The sequence below is a fragment of the Enhydra lutris genome, unplaced genomic scaffold (assembly GCF_002288905.1).
Source record: "Enhydra lutris kenyoni isolate GAN:26980312 unplaced genomic scaffold, ASM228890v2 scaffoldscaffold29, whole genome shotgun sequence".
Classification (NCBI taxonomy): domain Eukaryota; kingdom Metazoa; phylum Chordata; class Mammalia; order Carnivora; family Mustelidae; genus Enhydra; species Enhydra lutris.
This window is the reverse complement of record NW_019154113.1, coordinates 5,297,386-5,314,198: the sequence shown is the minus strand read 5'-3', so window position 1 is coordinate 5,314,198 and position 16,813 is coordinate 5,297,386. Positions and strand designations below refer to the sequence as shown.

Here is a 16,813-nt window from a genome sequence, read left to right as displayed (position 1 = left end):
CCGCTATCCAGGGCATCTTTACTCTTCATGAATGCTCAGGGTCCTCCACTGGGGTTCTAGCCACATGGATTTTGTGCAGACACCACACCATCAAAGGACCCTCTGAAAGCTGCCCTTTCTGATGATTCTGTGTCGTCGGGTACTTTAAAGCACTGAAGGCTGGGACAGGCAAATGGTGCCTCCTGGCTAGCACATGGTATATGAAGAAGTGTCTTCATGGTCAAGGCCAGTGGTGAGCACCAGACACACCAGTGGCAGACTGCCAGGGATGACTAAATCCTGGGGCTCATTGCATCTCCCCAATGAGGTGTAAGGTACAAGGCACTGGGGTGCATAGTGGGAGACGGCTCTGGAAGGGCCCCTTGCTGGCCCCTCCGCAAGGGGATGGGAGAGAAGGATTCACGACAGTGAACAAATGCCCTTCAGGGAAACAGCTAATGGGAAGTGCCGAGAAGGCGCTGCCCTTTTCTGTACCCCCAAACAATGGCAGGTTGTTCTCCACCTGAGGACTCTGCCCTGATTTCCTGAACCAACACCCCCAGAGCCAGGAAGCTCTCGAGAGGCAGCATCCCACCTCCCGGAGTCCAGACGGCCTTGTTCTACCTGGCTGTGACCCCGGGGTCTCAATCTGGAGGCACAATCCCTGGTGTGTCTGTTCTGGAGTTAGTCTTGCCCTTGGCTCTTGTTCTGGGAACCTGCCCCGCCCTCCAGGCTCCCGCCCCGGGACTCAATGCCAACCTGAGCTCCAGCTCTAGGACGGCCCCCCTTGGGCCAGCTGCCACTGGGTGGCTCCTGAGTCCCACATGACCCCACCCGGGCTAGTTCTCCTGCTTCTGGCCTTCCGCTCCAGAACAGCACAGGCCCTGCCCCCCTATCTGAGCCAAATGCCAATGGCCGGCTAGCACACCAGCTGCTCTGGCCTCCCTCTGGGCCATGGCACAGACATGACACCGGCCCAGGTCCCCACGTGTCCGTCTTGGTACTTCCACCCCCAGAAGGGGCCAAGCCATGGCCTGCTGTCTGCAGCATGGTGAGAAAGCATGCGCTCTGCAGGCAAACAGACTGAGACCAACCCTTGCTCTCCTGCCTATGAACCAAGCCATTCGGAACGACCACTTCAACTCTGAGGCTTAGTGTTACCCCCCGTATGCTGGGGAGAGCAGCCCGGGGAGCCTGTGGTGAGGGCTGACTGGGCTTACACGTTAGAATCTCTAGCAAAGGACACACCATGGGGGCATGGCTCAGTAAATGGAATATCTTGACAGGGTCACTGATACCACTATCAAATAACCAATGTTATTATTTAGTGAAATGTTCCCAACCTGACACATCCCAGCGCTTCGTGGTTTTCAGCCGCCTCCCATAGCTGTCTGGGGTTTGAGATCAGATGACACTACCTCACTTCCGAGAAGGATGGGGTGCTCCTGTGCAAATGACTTCGAGGGTGTCCCATATGTGCGTGCGTGGATCAGTGAATGTGTGCATGCATACACAGGTGTGTGCGTGCGCACAAGTGGCATAGGAGAGCAGTGTCCTCCAAGAGAAGGCAGGCGCTCTCTCCTGAGCCAGCCCTCCTGCGGTTGCTTACCTCCATGTTTCGGCAGAAGGTGGCATTGGTGCCAAACAAGATCTGGCACTGCTCGTTGGCGCTGTAGTGCATCCCTGGTAGCTTGTGAGGGAGACGGACAGCATGCTGGCTCCTGGGGTCGGTGACCAGCAGACATGCGCTGACTTTTGACCTGGAATAGCCAAGAGGCAAGCTGACTGGTGAGTGTCCTGCCCACGTTTCTGTTCTGATTTGCCAGCCAAGAGCAGGTGAGAAACTGCATCTCCAAACTACCGATGGCAGGATGCCCCAAGCCCCGGCACATGGATGGTGCTTTTTGGTTCTTTTTGCTCTTTTTTTCAACCTGGCCCAATGCAGATATTTATGGCAAAGGCAATGGGAGTTTAGCAACTAGGAAAGGGCCTGAGAAGCACACCCACGAGGCTAATGTACCTTTCTCAAGTTTGAGCATTCTTGGATGAGAATGCTTTTGAAATAGATTCCTAGGGTATTTTCTTAGAATACGTCTCTGAGCAAAATTACTAGGAATGAAGAAAAAAAGAGAGAAGTTAGGGTCATTTTGTTCCATTTCAAATAAAAACCAAGTGCTTATTTCCAACTCTGCAGATTCTCTTGGAGGGGCTGTGGCAGGCCGTGACAGTGGATGGGTCCAGGTATCCCATCCCCGAAAGCTGGCTGGTGGCACGGCCTGCAAAAGACATCAGGACGGCAACCAGGGTGGGAGTGTTCACAGATGTTGAGAGCAACTCTGAGAAACTGAACCGGGGGGCTGTGGCTCCATTAGGAGGTTAAATACTTGAATGCTTTGATTTCTCAATTCCCAAAGCAAGGCAGATGGTCGTGGAAAGGAAAGCCAGCCTCTCACCAAGATTCCTAAGGGACAGAACTGCACACGAATACACAGAGGCTGACACTGGTCCACCTCTCCTGGGCTCTGATATACACAACACTTGAACAAAGGCAGTGGGACCAGCCACGTGTGTATGAGCAAATGAAAATGCCCCACCCTGGTTCACTGACCCTTCTGGGAAAAATGAAACAATGTCAAGTGGCTTACAATATTTCATTAAGGTTCTATGATAACAAGTCCTCAGGAGGAAACAAATTATATTAAAACTGACAAGTCCATTTTTAAGACTTGTATACCGCTTAATTTCCCTAACCGCAGGAAACGTCACAAAAGAAGACTCAGGATGAGGAGAGAAGGCAGAGTGATATCTTAACTGCCCAGTCCTGAATTCACTGGGTGCTTTAATGTGTTACTGAACTACAAATCTTCATAGGCAGGTAAGACTCCCTGAGTTCCTTTTGTCTCCATGAAGAGGACAGATAACTCCAGCTAAGTAAGGAAGTGATTAGGGTCTGTCCATCAAATCTGTAAGTTTGTCCCTGAGGTCTTGACACTAAGGGACGCTTATGGTACAGGAGCTACAACCTTGTTTAACAAAGGTCTGAAATCAGATGGCCAGCTCTTCCATGGAAATCTGCGAGTGGAATGGTGCAGATATATTCTGGAAAGAAAGTCACAGTGAGATAGACAGAGCCCATGCCCACATGGGAGGGAGGTGAGCGGGCCTCGCTCCTCAGCAAATGCGTTCCCTATCAAGGGAAGCAGCCTGAGCATTAAGGAAATGTCCTTTTGCATAGCAGCCCAGGGATGCTGCTAAGACGGTGTCCATTCAGGGTCAAAATACTGCAGAGAAACAAGATGGGGTTCTTTTCAAGTCACAGTCACCATGTTAACATTCAATCAAGCAACAAAACATTTATGAATAGCAGCTGGATGCCCTGCATCATACTGGACACACACTTGGGAGGAAGTCTTGGTCCAATAGGGGAGGTTCTGTACTGACCGCCTCTTTGCCAGCTCACAGTTCTAAGAGATTCATTTCTCCTTCCCACACTTGCTAAGACTCCAATTGTTGTGTCTTCTGGAAGTACTTTCAAATGTAGCGACTGTATAGAATGATTCAAAGACTTACTTGAGGAAGTTTTCAAGGTCATCACGACTGCATGAGGACCAAGAGAGGTCGCTGGGGTTCCGGCCTTTTACCCACTCTCCTGACATGATGTGGGATCTGCCGGCACAGGACGAGTGGTCATCATCATGGTTCATCCCCAAGCTGCCCGAGGGAAAGGAAAAGGAGAGAGGGACACTTAGACTATAGGCTTTCACATACTAGGCTAACTTAAGTCAAACCTGAGAGACCAAGAGTGACACAGGTTGATACTCGGTACTTGGCTACTCTCAACAGAGAAGACTGACAACCACAAGTTCATATAGAAACAGAGGGATGATTTCCTTACTTCATGAATGAAGACTGATGAAGCACACAGAACACCATAGCATTTGCTAAATGCATGAAGACATGAACAGATTACATTCACTGTGGTATCATATTTCTTAAACTCTAAGTTTCTGATGATTACACTTGCTTTTTGACACTAAAATATGCCAATATTAGGGATCTAAGTGTTTTGTTGTCCTACGGGGAAATCACATTGTGAAGGTCTAGTGGGGACCATCCAGACTTTGGCTTACATAATATCATGGGTGCAGATCTTCAAATCAGTGAAAAATGTGGCTTTTCTATCTTTTATATCACATCATTATACCTGGGCCCACCAAGATCATACCTGTCGCCTTCCCTGCCCCAGGGTACTTAACAGACACCAGGGCATCTTGGTGTCTAGATGTATGTGGCCCTCCACACACTATAGGCTGAATGACGGTCTTAGTTTGCACATCTGCTGTCACTGGGATAACCTGGGACACAGAACATATGAGATCAGAGGGCCCATGCTTTGTCAGTCTGTGATTTCCAGGGCAGAGACTTGCTGTGCTCAAGGATGCCCATCCTTTGTCAACAAGCTCAATGGAGAGGACATGCGCCTTCCTTCATTCAAAAATATATAAGAGAAGTTTCCCAAGTGCCAGTTAATGGACTAGAAATAGAACAAAGAATGATGCATGATATGCCATCCTTGACCTCGGATCACTGCCAGCCTGGGCAAGGAGAAGATACAGAGACAACTCCAAAAAGAGGTTCTAAAGGCTTCTCCAGAGCCACCTTTCCTGGTTTCCGTCACATATCTCTGACCATTTTCCATCAATTCCCCGTGTTGGCTGCTTAATCCTGGTGTCTCTCAACAGAGACCCACCTGTTTTTACTCTGCATGCCCTCTAGGTCCCTCCATATGCTTGCCTACAAGACACAGCCTTCACCACCATCACATGGAGTTGGATTAGTCAAAACTTTCCACATCCTTCTTGAAATACACCAGCAGGCCCTCGTGCTCCTAGGTCTCCAGGCCAGCTGGGCACTCTCTGCTCACCTATGCATTTCTGCTCCTGTGAGTCGAGGGTACACTTAACCTGGGCTTAATTGTATGTATTCTCAAACCTATTTATGTCACTAACACCTGCTGTGTTAGTTAACACGGGTGGTCACATGTTGTGCTAACCAATGAAACAGGAGAACGAAAGCTGTTGTTTTCAGGAAAACTAACTTAGTGAGTATCTAAAAATAGCCCACTGCCCAACTGGGGGTGGGCAAGACAAGTGTAAAAGATGAGGGGTGAAAATATAAAAATCTGTGCTGGCCCACTTCATAAGGGTCTTTTATGTTCTACTCCATCTAGAAAGAAAAAAGAAAAAAACAACAACCCTGGGGTTTGAACTCATTTCATTACAGTTGCAGCTTGTGTGAAGAAGGTGATATGTAAGTCTAGTTAGCAGACACATGCCCTCAAAGAAAAAGCTTTCACCCCCACCGTGAAATCGGTGAAAATATTTAACATTTTCACGGCTTAAGCTAAAACAAAATATAGAAGGCACCTAAGTATAATTTCTTTACATTTCCCCACTTGCACCAATTTTTTTGGTCAGTTGGTCAAATGATTAACTACTATCCTTTCAGAAGAAAGCACACCGGTGGCGTCACCTTCATGTGGATGGCCACATTGTGCCATGGTCTGGACTGCTCTACTAGACCCTGCCCTCAACAACGCCCTCCTTCTGTGTTTCCCAAAGGCTCTTCCAGCTCCCCAGATTCTCTCAGGGCAGCATTCTAACCCAGTTTCTCCACCAGTGACTGGCACAGAGCGGGCATTCCATGCATATTTCTTGGATGAATTATCTATTTAATATGGGGGAAAGCACCACAAAATTGGAGAATCCATTATCCATTACAGGGGTGCTAAGTCATGCAGTGGCGGCTCATTCAACGGAACAATCCAAGTCTTCTCTGGTTAGACAGTCCTGCCCTCCTGCCAAGAGACCAGGTAGCCATCTGGTTCAAGCAAAATGAAGAAATGATAGATTGCCCGAGAAGTCTGACCAAGAGGAATAATTTAGATATATTTCCAGTAGTTACTTTGCTGAATGAATCCTCTTTTTCAATGTCACAACTCAGTTTTTTATTTTTTTTTCCTGCTCATTATCCATCTACACCTACAACTATCTACAGCCATCTGTCTACCTATCATCTCTTTGTTTCATGTTAACATTTGAAGGAACTAGCTGATTTTTCAAGTGCATTTATAGCAGAGCATGTTAAAAGCCATCTTACATTTGATTTAGGGTTTGATTTGAGATCTTTACATAAAACTAGTGAGAGAGTTTTCAAATGGATCTTGTGAAAACGTTGAGGGATTTCAGTGAACTCTGCTCAGTGTGCAGAGGTGACAGAAATAAAATGTCTCATGAAAAACGTGGCTCCATCCTATCTTCGGTGACAAGGTGTAAGCACAGCAGTGGACTAGGTGAAAAGGCTTTGTCGTCAACCTCGGAGAACCTAGTTCTACAGAGAACCAACATGTGAGTCAGTTGTTCATCTGGCTTTGCGCTTTTAGAAGCCGGTTCCCATCATCCCAGGCTGGGATCTCCAGAGCGGCCACCAGATGGGTTTTTTCAAACAACAAGGACGCCGTTCGGGAAACCACAGTTGGGGGAGATCCAAGCCCTGGCAGAGTGGCCTCACCACAGATGGAGGAATGTTTCCTTTGTGACCACTTCTAAGTTTTCTCTGGTGGTCAAGTTGGTTGTAAAATGAAAGAGGCTCCTTTGCTCGCACCGCCAGACTCTGCTGGCCAGAGGGCCTTGTCTCTCAGGAGACAGAATTCTGTTTAAAACAGTTGTTCAGAAAAGCTGGCTATACCATCCATAGTTGTGGGCCTGCACAGTACGTGATGTGAGCGTTTCAGGATGCCGGCCCCAGAGGAGGACTTCCCCAAGGAATGTTCCAGTCAGCAAGATCAGCCAAGAGTGGGATTCTTGGATTTCTGGAGCCTGTGTCTAACACAGGTCATGCTTGATCCGGTTTAAAATGTTCAAATGCTAATGAAGTGCCTCATAAATTTACAGTTAGATGAACTAGCATTGGGCTGAGAGTCTTGATATTTGAGGTTTACATAAACTACTGTTTAAGCTATTTTTAGATTAAGTTCAGGAATACTTGACTGAGAAATGTATGTTGTTTTAGATTTATGTCCCATGGTATCTATTACTTCTGGCAACATTATATTTAACAAAAAATGGGTAGCATTAAGCACACATGCTAATTCTAAGTAACAGTGGGGTTAAGGATACAGACAGGCCTCACGTCACACATGACCCAAATTTATCAGACACAATAACAATTTAATGGCCTTGAGTTGATTTTTATCTTAAAACAAATAACACACTGCTTCTGTACTTGCCTTAGGAAATCTGATAAATACCATGCAGGGAGTTCCAAGAGAATCCCTACAATGTTCAACCCCTCCTAGCTTCACCCCAAATCCTGAAAAACCATGGAGAGGGTTGGGTGTTCTAGTTCTGGGCTTGGTGTGTCTGCCATGCTGAAAGCTTTGATTTTACCTGGCTCTGAGCCTACGTGTGGAAACTGTTTCTGAGAAGCATTGGGATTTTGACATCAGGGATGCAATCAGGTCCCACCTCCCCTCAAAGTGGTCTTGCCTGGGAACCTAGGGAAACGGCTCCTGCAATGTAGCCTCTCCACTGAAGGGGTTCTCAGCCAGTCCAGGCCCTATCCCAGTAGCCCTGTGGGCAGAATGACAGTCCCTTTTCAGGAAATGCTTACTGACGCTACAGTAACAGGGATGGCTCGTGCCTCATTTCTAGGAAATGAGAGACAGCTTTTAGTTAATATTACTTAACATGATAATAACCAACACCCTACCTTTACTTTTCCTTGACAGGAAAATTCTCACTGTCAATACTTCTTTGCCAAGAACCACACCGTGCCCTCTTCAGCCACTAAGAAATGTCACCTGCACGTGTTGAAAGTCACTAGGGGTAACAGGGTGCACTCGCTTATAGAGGCTAAACTGTCATGATCACCCATAACCCCTTTGAGGGAGGAACAAAACAAGTAGGCAGCAATCACATCGAAATCCTTTCACCCCAGAGAAGTCTTTGTTAGTTTTTGGTTGTGCACAGGGAAGTGAGCCTGTCAGCCTTCAGGAATTCAGCAGCAATGCAACTTCCAGAGTAGATCTGGGGGTCTCTACAGGTTCAGCTTTACCTCCTACACATACTGGATCATTGCAGGAAGAATGATCCCACAAGCCCACGAAATTCTGAATCGCCAATGGGCGAATCACAATCCACAGGGTGGGCACACTCTTGCCAAAGCAAGGGGCACTGTCATCTGCGCTATGCTCCTTCTCTCTTTTCCTTTTCTCTCTTTACCCCTCTCTCACCAGTGAATTGAATTTTTGTTAAGCGAAAAATTAACAGCCGGTGTGAAAACCGTTTTGCCAAGGCGGATTACACCATAGCGGTGAAGATAGGTAAGACGCGTACATTATAAGCCATCTCTCTTCCCTAGTCAGAGCGCTCACGTAAGGAAAACACTCACGTTCTTGAACTGACACCTAAGGGATTTTGAAGTCAAGTATCTGAGCCAGGTCTGTCCTCTCCTCGGTCTGGCCCAGGACTATGTACATGTGCACACACGTGCATATGCGTTTACTCATACGGAAGAGTCACATCAAATGCACTGTTAATTTTTCGCTTAACAAAAATTCAATTCACTGGTGAGAGAGAGGTAAAGAGAGAAAAGGAAAAGAGAGAAGGAGCATAGCGCATGACAGTGCCCCTCGCTCCGTCAAGAGTGTGCCCACCCTGAGTGTGTGACAGGGCTGGGTAGGCTCCTCGCTGCCAGCCAGCCTCTTTTTTCTGAGACCATCTTTCTGGGCCAGGTAGACCTGAGCAGGTATGTAGCCTCTCAGTGATGAGACTGGGTATTCCACGTCTTTGCTAGATGTGGTGAATGAGGTCTGCTTTTTATTCTGCTGTAACCGACCTACCTGTGCACAGGAAAGCCATGGGTTATTGTACATGGTCTTGTGATTGGCATCAATGTGGACACAGTGGTTGCGATAGTTTGTCAGATGATTCTCTTACCACATGCAGATAACCACCACTCTGACTCTTCCCTTTCAATGCTTATACCTCATTTCTTGCCTTATGGAATTTGGCAGATTTCCAAAACAATGGAGAATATTAGTTACCACATGGACATCTTTACTCTGGTCCCAAGTCTAATGGAAATGCTCTTAATTCACACACACTGAATATATCTGCTCTAGATTGCTTGTAGGTAGGCAAACTTGATCAACTTGAGGACATTTTCTTCTAAACTATCATTTAAGGAGGACTTCCTCACTGCCATTTGAAAGTAAAGACACTAAGACACTCTGACATAGTGGACAGAGTGATGGTCCAAGGATAAAAAGGTCATGGTTGGTGTTAAAGGTTTGCCCCAGTTAGCTAGGGGACCTGACACAAGGCTCCAACCATCCCAGGCCTGTTTTCTTAGTTGGAAAGTGAGGGGCTTGAACCAGATACTATGACAGGTTTTTCAGTTGAGGATGTAATCGTTTCATGATTCCTATTCTAGAAGACCGAACACAATTTAGAGTTGCTATTCACTCTTTCAATAAGAGCTGACTGAACATGACCTTGTACCGGGCATTTTCAGGGTACCAGTTATAAAGCAATGAGTGGCACACAGTCCTGCCTCCAGAAAGCCCACAGTCTGGTGGGGATCACAGATGAATCAACAAGCGCTCACCCTTGCTGTCCAGTGAAACTTTCCGTAATGAAGGAAAATCCCTATTTGTGCTGTCCGATATGGCAGCCACTGACCACAGGTGGCTACTGAGTGTTTAAAATGTGCTAGTGCGGCAGAGAACTAGAGCTCCTATCATATTAAATTTTAATTAAGATCACTTTAAAGATCCACCTGTGGCTGAGTGCTACCATGCTGGACCATACGGGTGTAGGCAATGTGACTGAACTAATTTGAATACCATCAGTGGGCCAGGAGCGGTGGATGTCATCACACTGGCATTAAGAGTATATCCATGCCCACAAATTACTTACAGACCCACAGATTCTGGGAGAAATAAGACAACCTGATGACATACCCAGAGAAGAATTAGTGGCCAGGTATAGATACCAGGAACTAAATGCCATGGACATTTAGAAAAGGGAAAGTTCCACAGGTTATCTCACAGTGACTTTTTTTTTAATTAAAGATTATTTATTTATTTGACAGAGAGACAAAGATCACAAGTAGGCAGAGAAGCAAGCAGAGGGGGAAGAGGAAGCAGACCCCCTGCTAGCAGACAGCCCAATGCGGGGCTCAATCCCAAGACCCTGGGATCATGACGTGAGCTGAAGGCAGAGGCTTAACCCCTGAGACACCTAGGTGCCCCTCATAGTGACTTTCTGTATGACCTTCATTTATGCCTACTTTTTCTGCCTGCTGATGGTTGTGCTGATGATGTAGACTGTGAAAAGCCCTCTAAATCCCTGAGTGTCATCTATTAGAAGAGCCTGAGTTGGAGAACCAGAGTAGAACCTCCCTGAAGGCTTTACACAGCATCCAAGAAAATGAAAGAACGTCAGCCTAAATTGATTTTGACAATGAGGTGCCTGAAGAGCAAACATAATCTCCAACAGAAAGAGGGATGCCTTCTCTGTGCTATTAAACCTGAGGCATTCTCTGTGTCAAATCAATTTAGTCAAAGAATGACATAACATAACATGCCTTTGCTAACTGAAAAAGTGAAGGGCGAGATATAATAAGGCAGAACAAAGGAGATACTTCTAATGCTGAAAAGTTCTGTGAGGCTCTCTTTAGCTTTTTAGAAGAAAATGCATTGGAAAAAACATTCTTTTTATTTCAAAAGAAGACTACAGAAGCAGTGAGTGCTTCTAAAAACAACCACAGACACAGTGAATTCCATCCTGGTCCCAGAGACTTCATCCCTGCCCGCTCTGGGCCTACAGTGCAAAAGTGCTCCCTACCAAGGGCCTGGTGTGACCTGTTGAACCCCAGAAGGCTATGAGGCCCATGTAGACACTGTCAGCTCCAGATGCCAGCATCATCGACATGGCTGAGCTCCCTCCACTCCCCACCCTCCCAAACTGCACAATGGTTTACTGGGACTCCTGTCTTCCGTCATGTCTGTGGTGGGCCCTCCTCTGGCTTGGCTGCATTTGATGGAGGCATGCATGAGGCATGGGAATGAGGCAAGAAAACTGAAGGACTCCATAAAAATCTGTGTTTTGCTCCTTTTCCTGCTTCTATTCTTGCTGGGACCTGCACCCCTACTCCACTGCATACGTGTTTCATGGTGCAAATAACTGTATGTCATCATTGTAAGGGACAGGGAGTTCATGACTTCTCTAGAACAGATAACTTCTAAGAAGGACCAGGTGAGAATGACTGGACAAAGCTACCATATGTGCATTCCAGACCATTGGCGCTAGACATCGTGACACCAAGACCCCTGGCTCTAAGGAGTAACACCCAGGCCCTTGTCTTTGTTCTAACTGGTTCCTGGATGTCTAAGGGGACTCTATACCAGGCCACTGTCCTCAATAAAAACCCCTAGACCCCAAACAAAGATGAGACTCATGCTCCTTTCCTTTCGGAGTCTCTCAGATGCTCCATCTGTATCTGCTCTCTCTACATTTTCAGTAAACTCTGCTCTCACTTCCCGCTGGCTCATGTTTGATTTCCATCCTGTGTGAAGCCAAGGACCCTCTTGGCTGGTCCTGTGGGACCCCCTCCGGGTCTCCAGACTGCCAGCATCAGGAAGGTTTCCAAGAATGTAGGCTGATGCAGCATAAGTGGGTCTCAGCTCCACTCATTTTCCCAGTCTGCCAAGGGGCTCTGCAGCGATGGGGAAACCAACCCTGAACTTCAGTTCCAGGACAGCTCAACAAGAAGACCACGTGCCTGGCTTAGCAAGCAAGAACACAGCAGAAAAGCTGAAGCTGAAGTGTACGGAGTGTTTCTCTCTCGAGCAATGTGCTCCCCAGATCCTGCCAAGGAAAGGGTGCCGGAATAGAACACCGTCCCTGTCATGGCACCGCAGCTTTGTGAGCGGAAACTGGGAGACTGGGTGAGAATGAGAAACATATGCTTTCTGCTTCTTGGACTAAAGAGTAATTAACCTAGTGGGGCTGCAGATACTGGGCTGGAAAAGGGCCGGAAGTGGAAGGATAGCTAAAACCTTCCAAAGATGCAAAATCCTGGGCTAATACATCCTACCTCCCAGATGTCAAAAAGGAACTTGTAGTTAACAATGGATGGCAAAAATGATATGTAAATGAAGCATGATATTTCAGTTGTAGGGAAATATACAGCCAGCCCCCATCCTATGTCGCTGTCCTCTGTGGAGTGTGACAGGGGCAAGTACTTCAGGGGCTCCAGATCGAATCTCCTGATCCCTCTGCTGTGCGTCAAATCTCCATGGCCCTGCTCTGCAGTGAGGTAGAGAAGGAAGAAGAATGTGATTCTTTCCCTTCCCACCACAGTATCCAGTGCCGGGGGTTACCTATCGCCAACTGTCCCCTTGTGTCCCTGATTCAGAGGAACCTTCCCTTCCCCTGCCAGAGCACCCTGTGTTTTAACAGTCAGCACAGCCATCCAGAGGAGTGACGGCCCTGTCCGGTGTGTTGGGCACTGTGGTGGCAGATGGGCCAAAGCGGGGGCAAGACTCCCCACACCAAAGTGCAGATTCTATTCACTACGTTCCTCAGAGATGGGGATTTATCTGCTCCTGCGTCAGCCGAGGGCTGCCATTCCCTCAGGTGTGAGCTGGGGAAGCCCAGAGGATCTGAAGGACCTGAGTTGATTACCTAATCCTACGCTCTACCAGCACGGACTCCGTGTCTGTCACGTACCAGGCAAGGCTCTAAGCACCCAGGTGCCCACGGGACACACGACAAAGGTGGGCCTCTCCCTGGACACAGGTGCTGAATGGGATGCTAACAATAGGAACAGGGGTGCATTACAATAGGGGCCTCCTGCCCAAGCAGGAGGGAGCACCTGGAAAAGCAGAGGAACAGTGTTTTCATTGTGCCAGGACATGTTATGTGTGTTAACTCACTATTATAGTCCCCATTTCACAGGTTAGGGAAAGCAGAACTGAGAGGGAACTGAGAAATCGAGCAGCCCTCCCAAGGTCAGAGAGCTGGGAAATGGTCAAGTATAATTTGAGCCTGGGCAGTCTCTACTTTGAATCTGAGTGTATGGCCAGCCTTTAGAGGATAAAATTTGCCCCCACACCCAAAGGAGAGCAAAGGATGAGCCTGCTAATCCGTGCCAAGAGTGGCTGTCTTGAGGGTCAGGGGGCCTGACAGGGAGCCCTCAGAATACTACAGACTACATAGAAAAATCCCTTTTGGCAACAGTAATGAAAAGCCAAGAGGCACCAGAGAGGCTCAAGTCTGCCCTCAGGACAAAGGGACTTGCCAGCAAGACCTTATGGAGAGAGGGGAGGGGCCTACAGAGTATGGACATGGCCTTGGGGAGAACAAGTGCTAGGAAGCAGCCCAGAGCTCTCTGGGCCCAGCTTGAAAGAATCACACTTCTGTTCCCTGGACACTGAATTGTTCAGGCAGGGGTTCTGACTTGGTCCCCTTCTTTTTGGACACCTCCCAGTTATCTTACCCAGAACACACATCTGAGACATTGCTAGCATCCACCCTACCCTCCAGCCTTCCCAAAAATATCTGAGGCTCAGAAGGCAAGGGCAGGAGACAGAGACAGACAGATCCAGGGCCATGAGATGCTGGGTGGGCACAGTAAGAATGCCCACCTTACTTTGAGAATGACTCAGAGAGTGTGGGGTGAGGGTGGGGAACCTTGGAGTTTTTGTGGTATCTACCCATCCTCTCCTTTTACTACTTGAAAATTTTGCACGTTAAAAGCATATTGCCAGGAGACTGTCATGTGGGATATTGACTATTTTCTATTTGAAACCTGGGCTCTAAAGAGCCACAGGGTTTGGGATATTAAAGGTTCTTGAAGCTCCTCTGTCTGAGCCAGTGTGGAAACCAGGGCCTAAAGAGAAATGCTCCCTTATACCTCTCTGCTGGCAGCAGGAAGTGCTTCTAGGAACCAGGGGTCTCCTGCGTTCTGGTGTGAAATTGGATTTCTCGTCTACTTCCAGGTTCTGCCTTCATTCAACAGATCTTGTGAATGGAGACGGGAACTGTGTCCAGAAGCTTCAGAAGACATCACACTGGAAATCCTTCAAAGGTCCTCTATGGACTTGAGGATGACATTTGGTTTGGTGTTAGAAAACCTCAGAGTCAGGGACGCCTGGGTGGCTCAGTTGGTTGGACGACTGCCTTCGGCTCCAGTCATGATCCCGGAGTCCTGGGATCGAGTTCCGCATTGGGCTCCTAGCTCCATGGGGAATCTATTTCTCCCTCTGACCTTCTCCTTGTTCATGCTCTCTCTCACTGTCTCTCTCTCAAATAAATAAATAAAATCTTTAAAAAAAAAAAAAAGAAAAGAAAACCTCAGAGTCAGCTCTTAAATGACTGTCTTTTAGATCTACCTAGAAGAAATGCTCTATGTTCACTATTTTCTATTGGCTTCCCCTCGTGCCGCCCGCTCCCAAGCCCTCTACAAAGAAACAAAAGGGGTGGTCTTGTTTTCCTTTTTGACCACTGATATCCCTTAACTAAACATGAGTATTTTCAAATCTGCCTAGACTTAGCAACTGATTGCTTGAAAGGCTTGGATTTAATAAGCCTTCCAATCACAAACAGTAGCAACAGCCTGATTTCTCAGGGGGATAATTTTCTCAGCCAACAGAAGGAGGCCTGGCTTAGAGTAGCTAAAGTAAGGGTATGACAGAAATTTAAAAGATACAAAGGGTATTCAAATTGGCAATGAAGAAATCAAACTCTCTCTCTTCGCAGATGACATGATACTTTATATGGAAAACCGAAAGGACTCCACCCCCAAACTATTAGAACTCATACAGCAATTCAGTAATGCGGCAGGATATAAAATCAATGTATAGAAATCAGTTGCTTTCTTATACACTAACAATGAAAATATAGAAAGGGAAATTAGGGAATCGATTCCATTTATATAGCACCAAGAACCATAAGATACCTGGGAATAAACCTAACCAAAGGGGTAAAGGATCTGTACTCAAAGAAATACAGAACACTCAAGAAATTGAAGAAGACACAAAAAGATGGAAGACCATTCCATGCTCATGGATCAGAATACTAAACATTGTTAAAATGTCTATATTGCCTAGAACAATCTATACTTTCAATGCCATCCCTATCAAAATTCCACCGGCATTTTTCAAAGAGCTGGAGCAAACAATCCTAAAATTTGTATGGAACCAGAAGAGACCCCGAATTGCTAAGAAAATGTGGAAAAAGAAAAAACTGGGGGCATCATGTTGCCTGATCTCAAGCTTTACTACAAAGCTGTGATCACCAAGACAACATGGTACTGGCACAAAAACAGACACATAGACCAGTCAAACAGAGTAGAGAGCCCAGATATGGACCCTCAATTTTATGGTCGAATAATCTTCAACAAAGCAGGAAAAAATATCCAGTGGAAAAAAGACAGTCTCTTCAACAAATTGTGCTGGGAAAATTGGACAGCTACATGTAGAAGAATGAAACTCGACCATTCTCTTACTCCATACACAAAGATAAACTCGAAATGGATAAAAGACCTCAACGTGAGACAGGAATCCATTAGAATCCTAGAGGAGAACATAGGCAGTAACCTCTTCAACATCAGCCACAGCAACTTCTTTCAAGATATGTCTCCAAAGACAAGGGGAACAAAAGCAAAAATGAACTTTTAGGACTTCATCAAGATTAAAAACTTCTGCACAGCAAAGGAAACAGTCAACAAAACAAAGAGGCAACCCACAGAATGGGAGAAGATATTCACAAATGACAGTACAGAAAAAGGGCTGCTATCCAAGATCCATAAAGAACTCCTCAAACTCAACCCATACAAAACAGATAATCATGTCAAAAAATGGGCAGAAGACATGAACAGACACTTCTCCAAAGAAGCCATACAAATGGCTAAAAGACACATGAAAAAATGTTCATCATCACTAGCCATCAGGGAGATTTAAATCAAAACCACATTGAAATACCACCTTACACCAGTTAGAATGGCCAAAATTAACAAGACAGTAAACAACATGTGTTGAAGAGGATGTGGAGAAAGGGGAACCCTCTTACACTGGGTGCAGCCACTCTGGAAAACAGTGTGGAGATTCCTTAAGAAATTAAATATAGAGCTACCCTATGACCCTGCAATTGCACTACTGGGTATTTACCCCAAAGATACAGATGTAGTGAAAAGAAGGGCCACACCTGTGCCCCAATGTTCATAGCAGCAATGGCCACAGTCACCAAACTGTGGAAAGAACCAAGATGCCCTTCAATGAACAAATGGATAAAGAAGATACGGTCCATATATACAATGGAGTATTATGCCTCCATCCGAAAGGATGAATACCCAACTTTCGTATCAACATGGACAGTACTGGAAGAAATTATGCTGAGTGAAATAAGTCAAGCAGAGAGTCAATTATCATATGGTTTTGCTTATTTGTGGAGCACAAGGAACAACACAGAGGACATGGGGAGATGGAGAAGAGAAGTGAGTTGGGGGAAATTGGAGGGGGAGACAAACCATGAGAGACTATAGACTCTGAGAAACAAACTGAGGATTTTGGAGGGGAGGGGGGTGGGAGGTTGGGTGAGCCTGGTGGTGGGTGTTATGGAGGACATGTATTACATGGAGCACTGGGTGTGGTGTGTAAACAATGAATTCTGGAACACTGAAAAGAAATTTTTAAAAAAATTTTTAAAAAGATACAAAGTGGTAGGAAATGAAAACTGAGACTCCCTTCCCCCACTGTAGTTTTGTA

At 46.4% G+C, this 16,813-nt stretch overlaps 1 protein-coding gene across 1 annotated transcript in view; it reads right to left on the bottom strand.

Annotated features, from left to right (window-relative positions):
- LOC111152666 (ADAM metallopeptidase with thrombospondin type 1 motif 17) overlaps nucleotides 1-16,813 on the bottom strand; it is a 323,596-nt gene that overhangs the window by 153,804 nt on the left and 152,979 nt on the right. The window contains exons 9-10 of the mRNA XM_022511219.1: nucleotides 3,550-3,690; nucleotides 1,589-1,739 (exon numbers count right to left, since the gene is read on the bottom strand). Coding sequence (XP_022366927.1) covers nucleotides 1,589-1,739; nucleotides 3,550-3,690 — 292 coding nt within the window. The remainder of the gene's footprint in view (nucleotides 1-1,588; nucleotides 1,740-3,549; nucleotides 3,691-16,813) is intronic.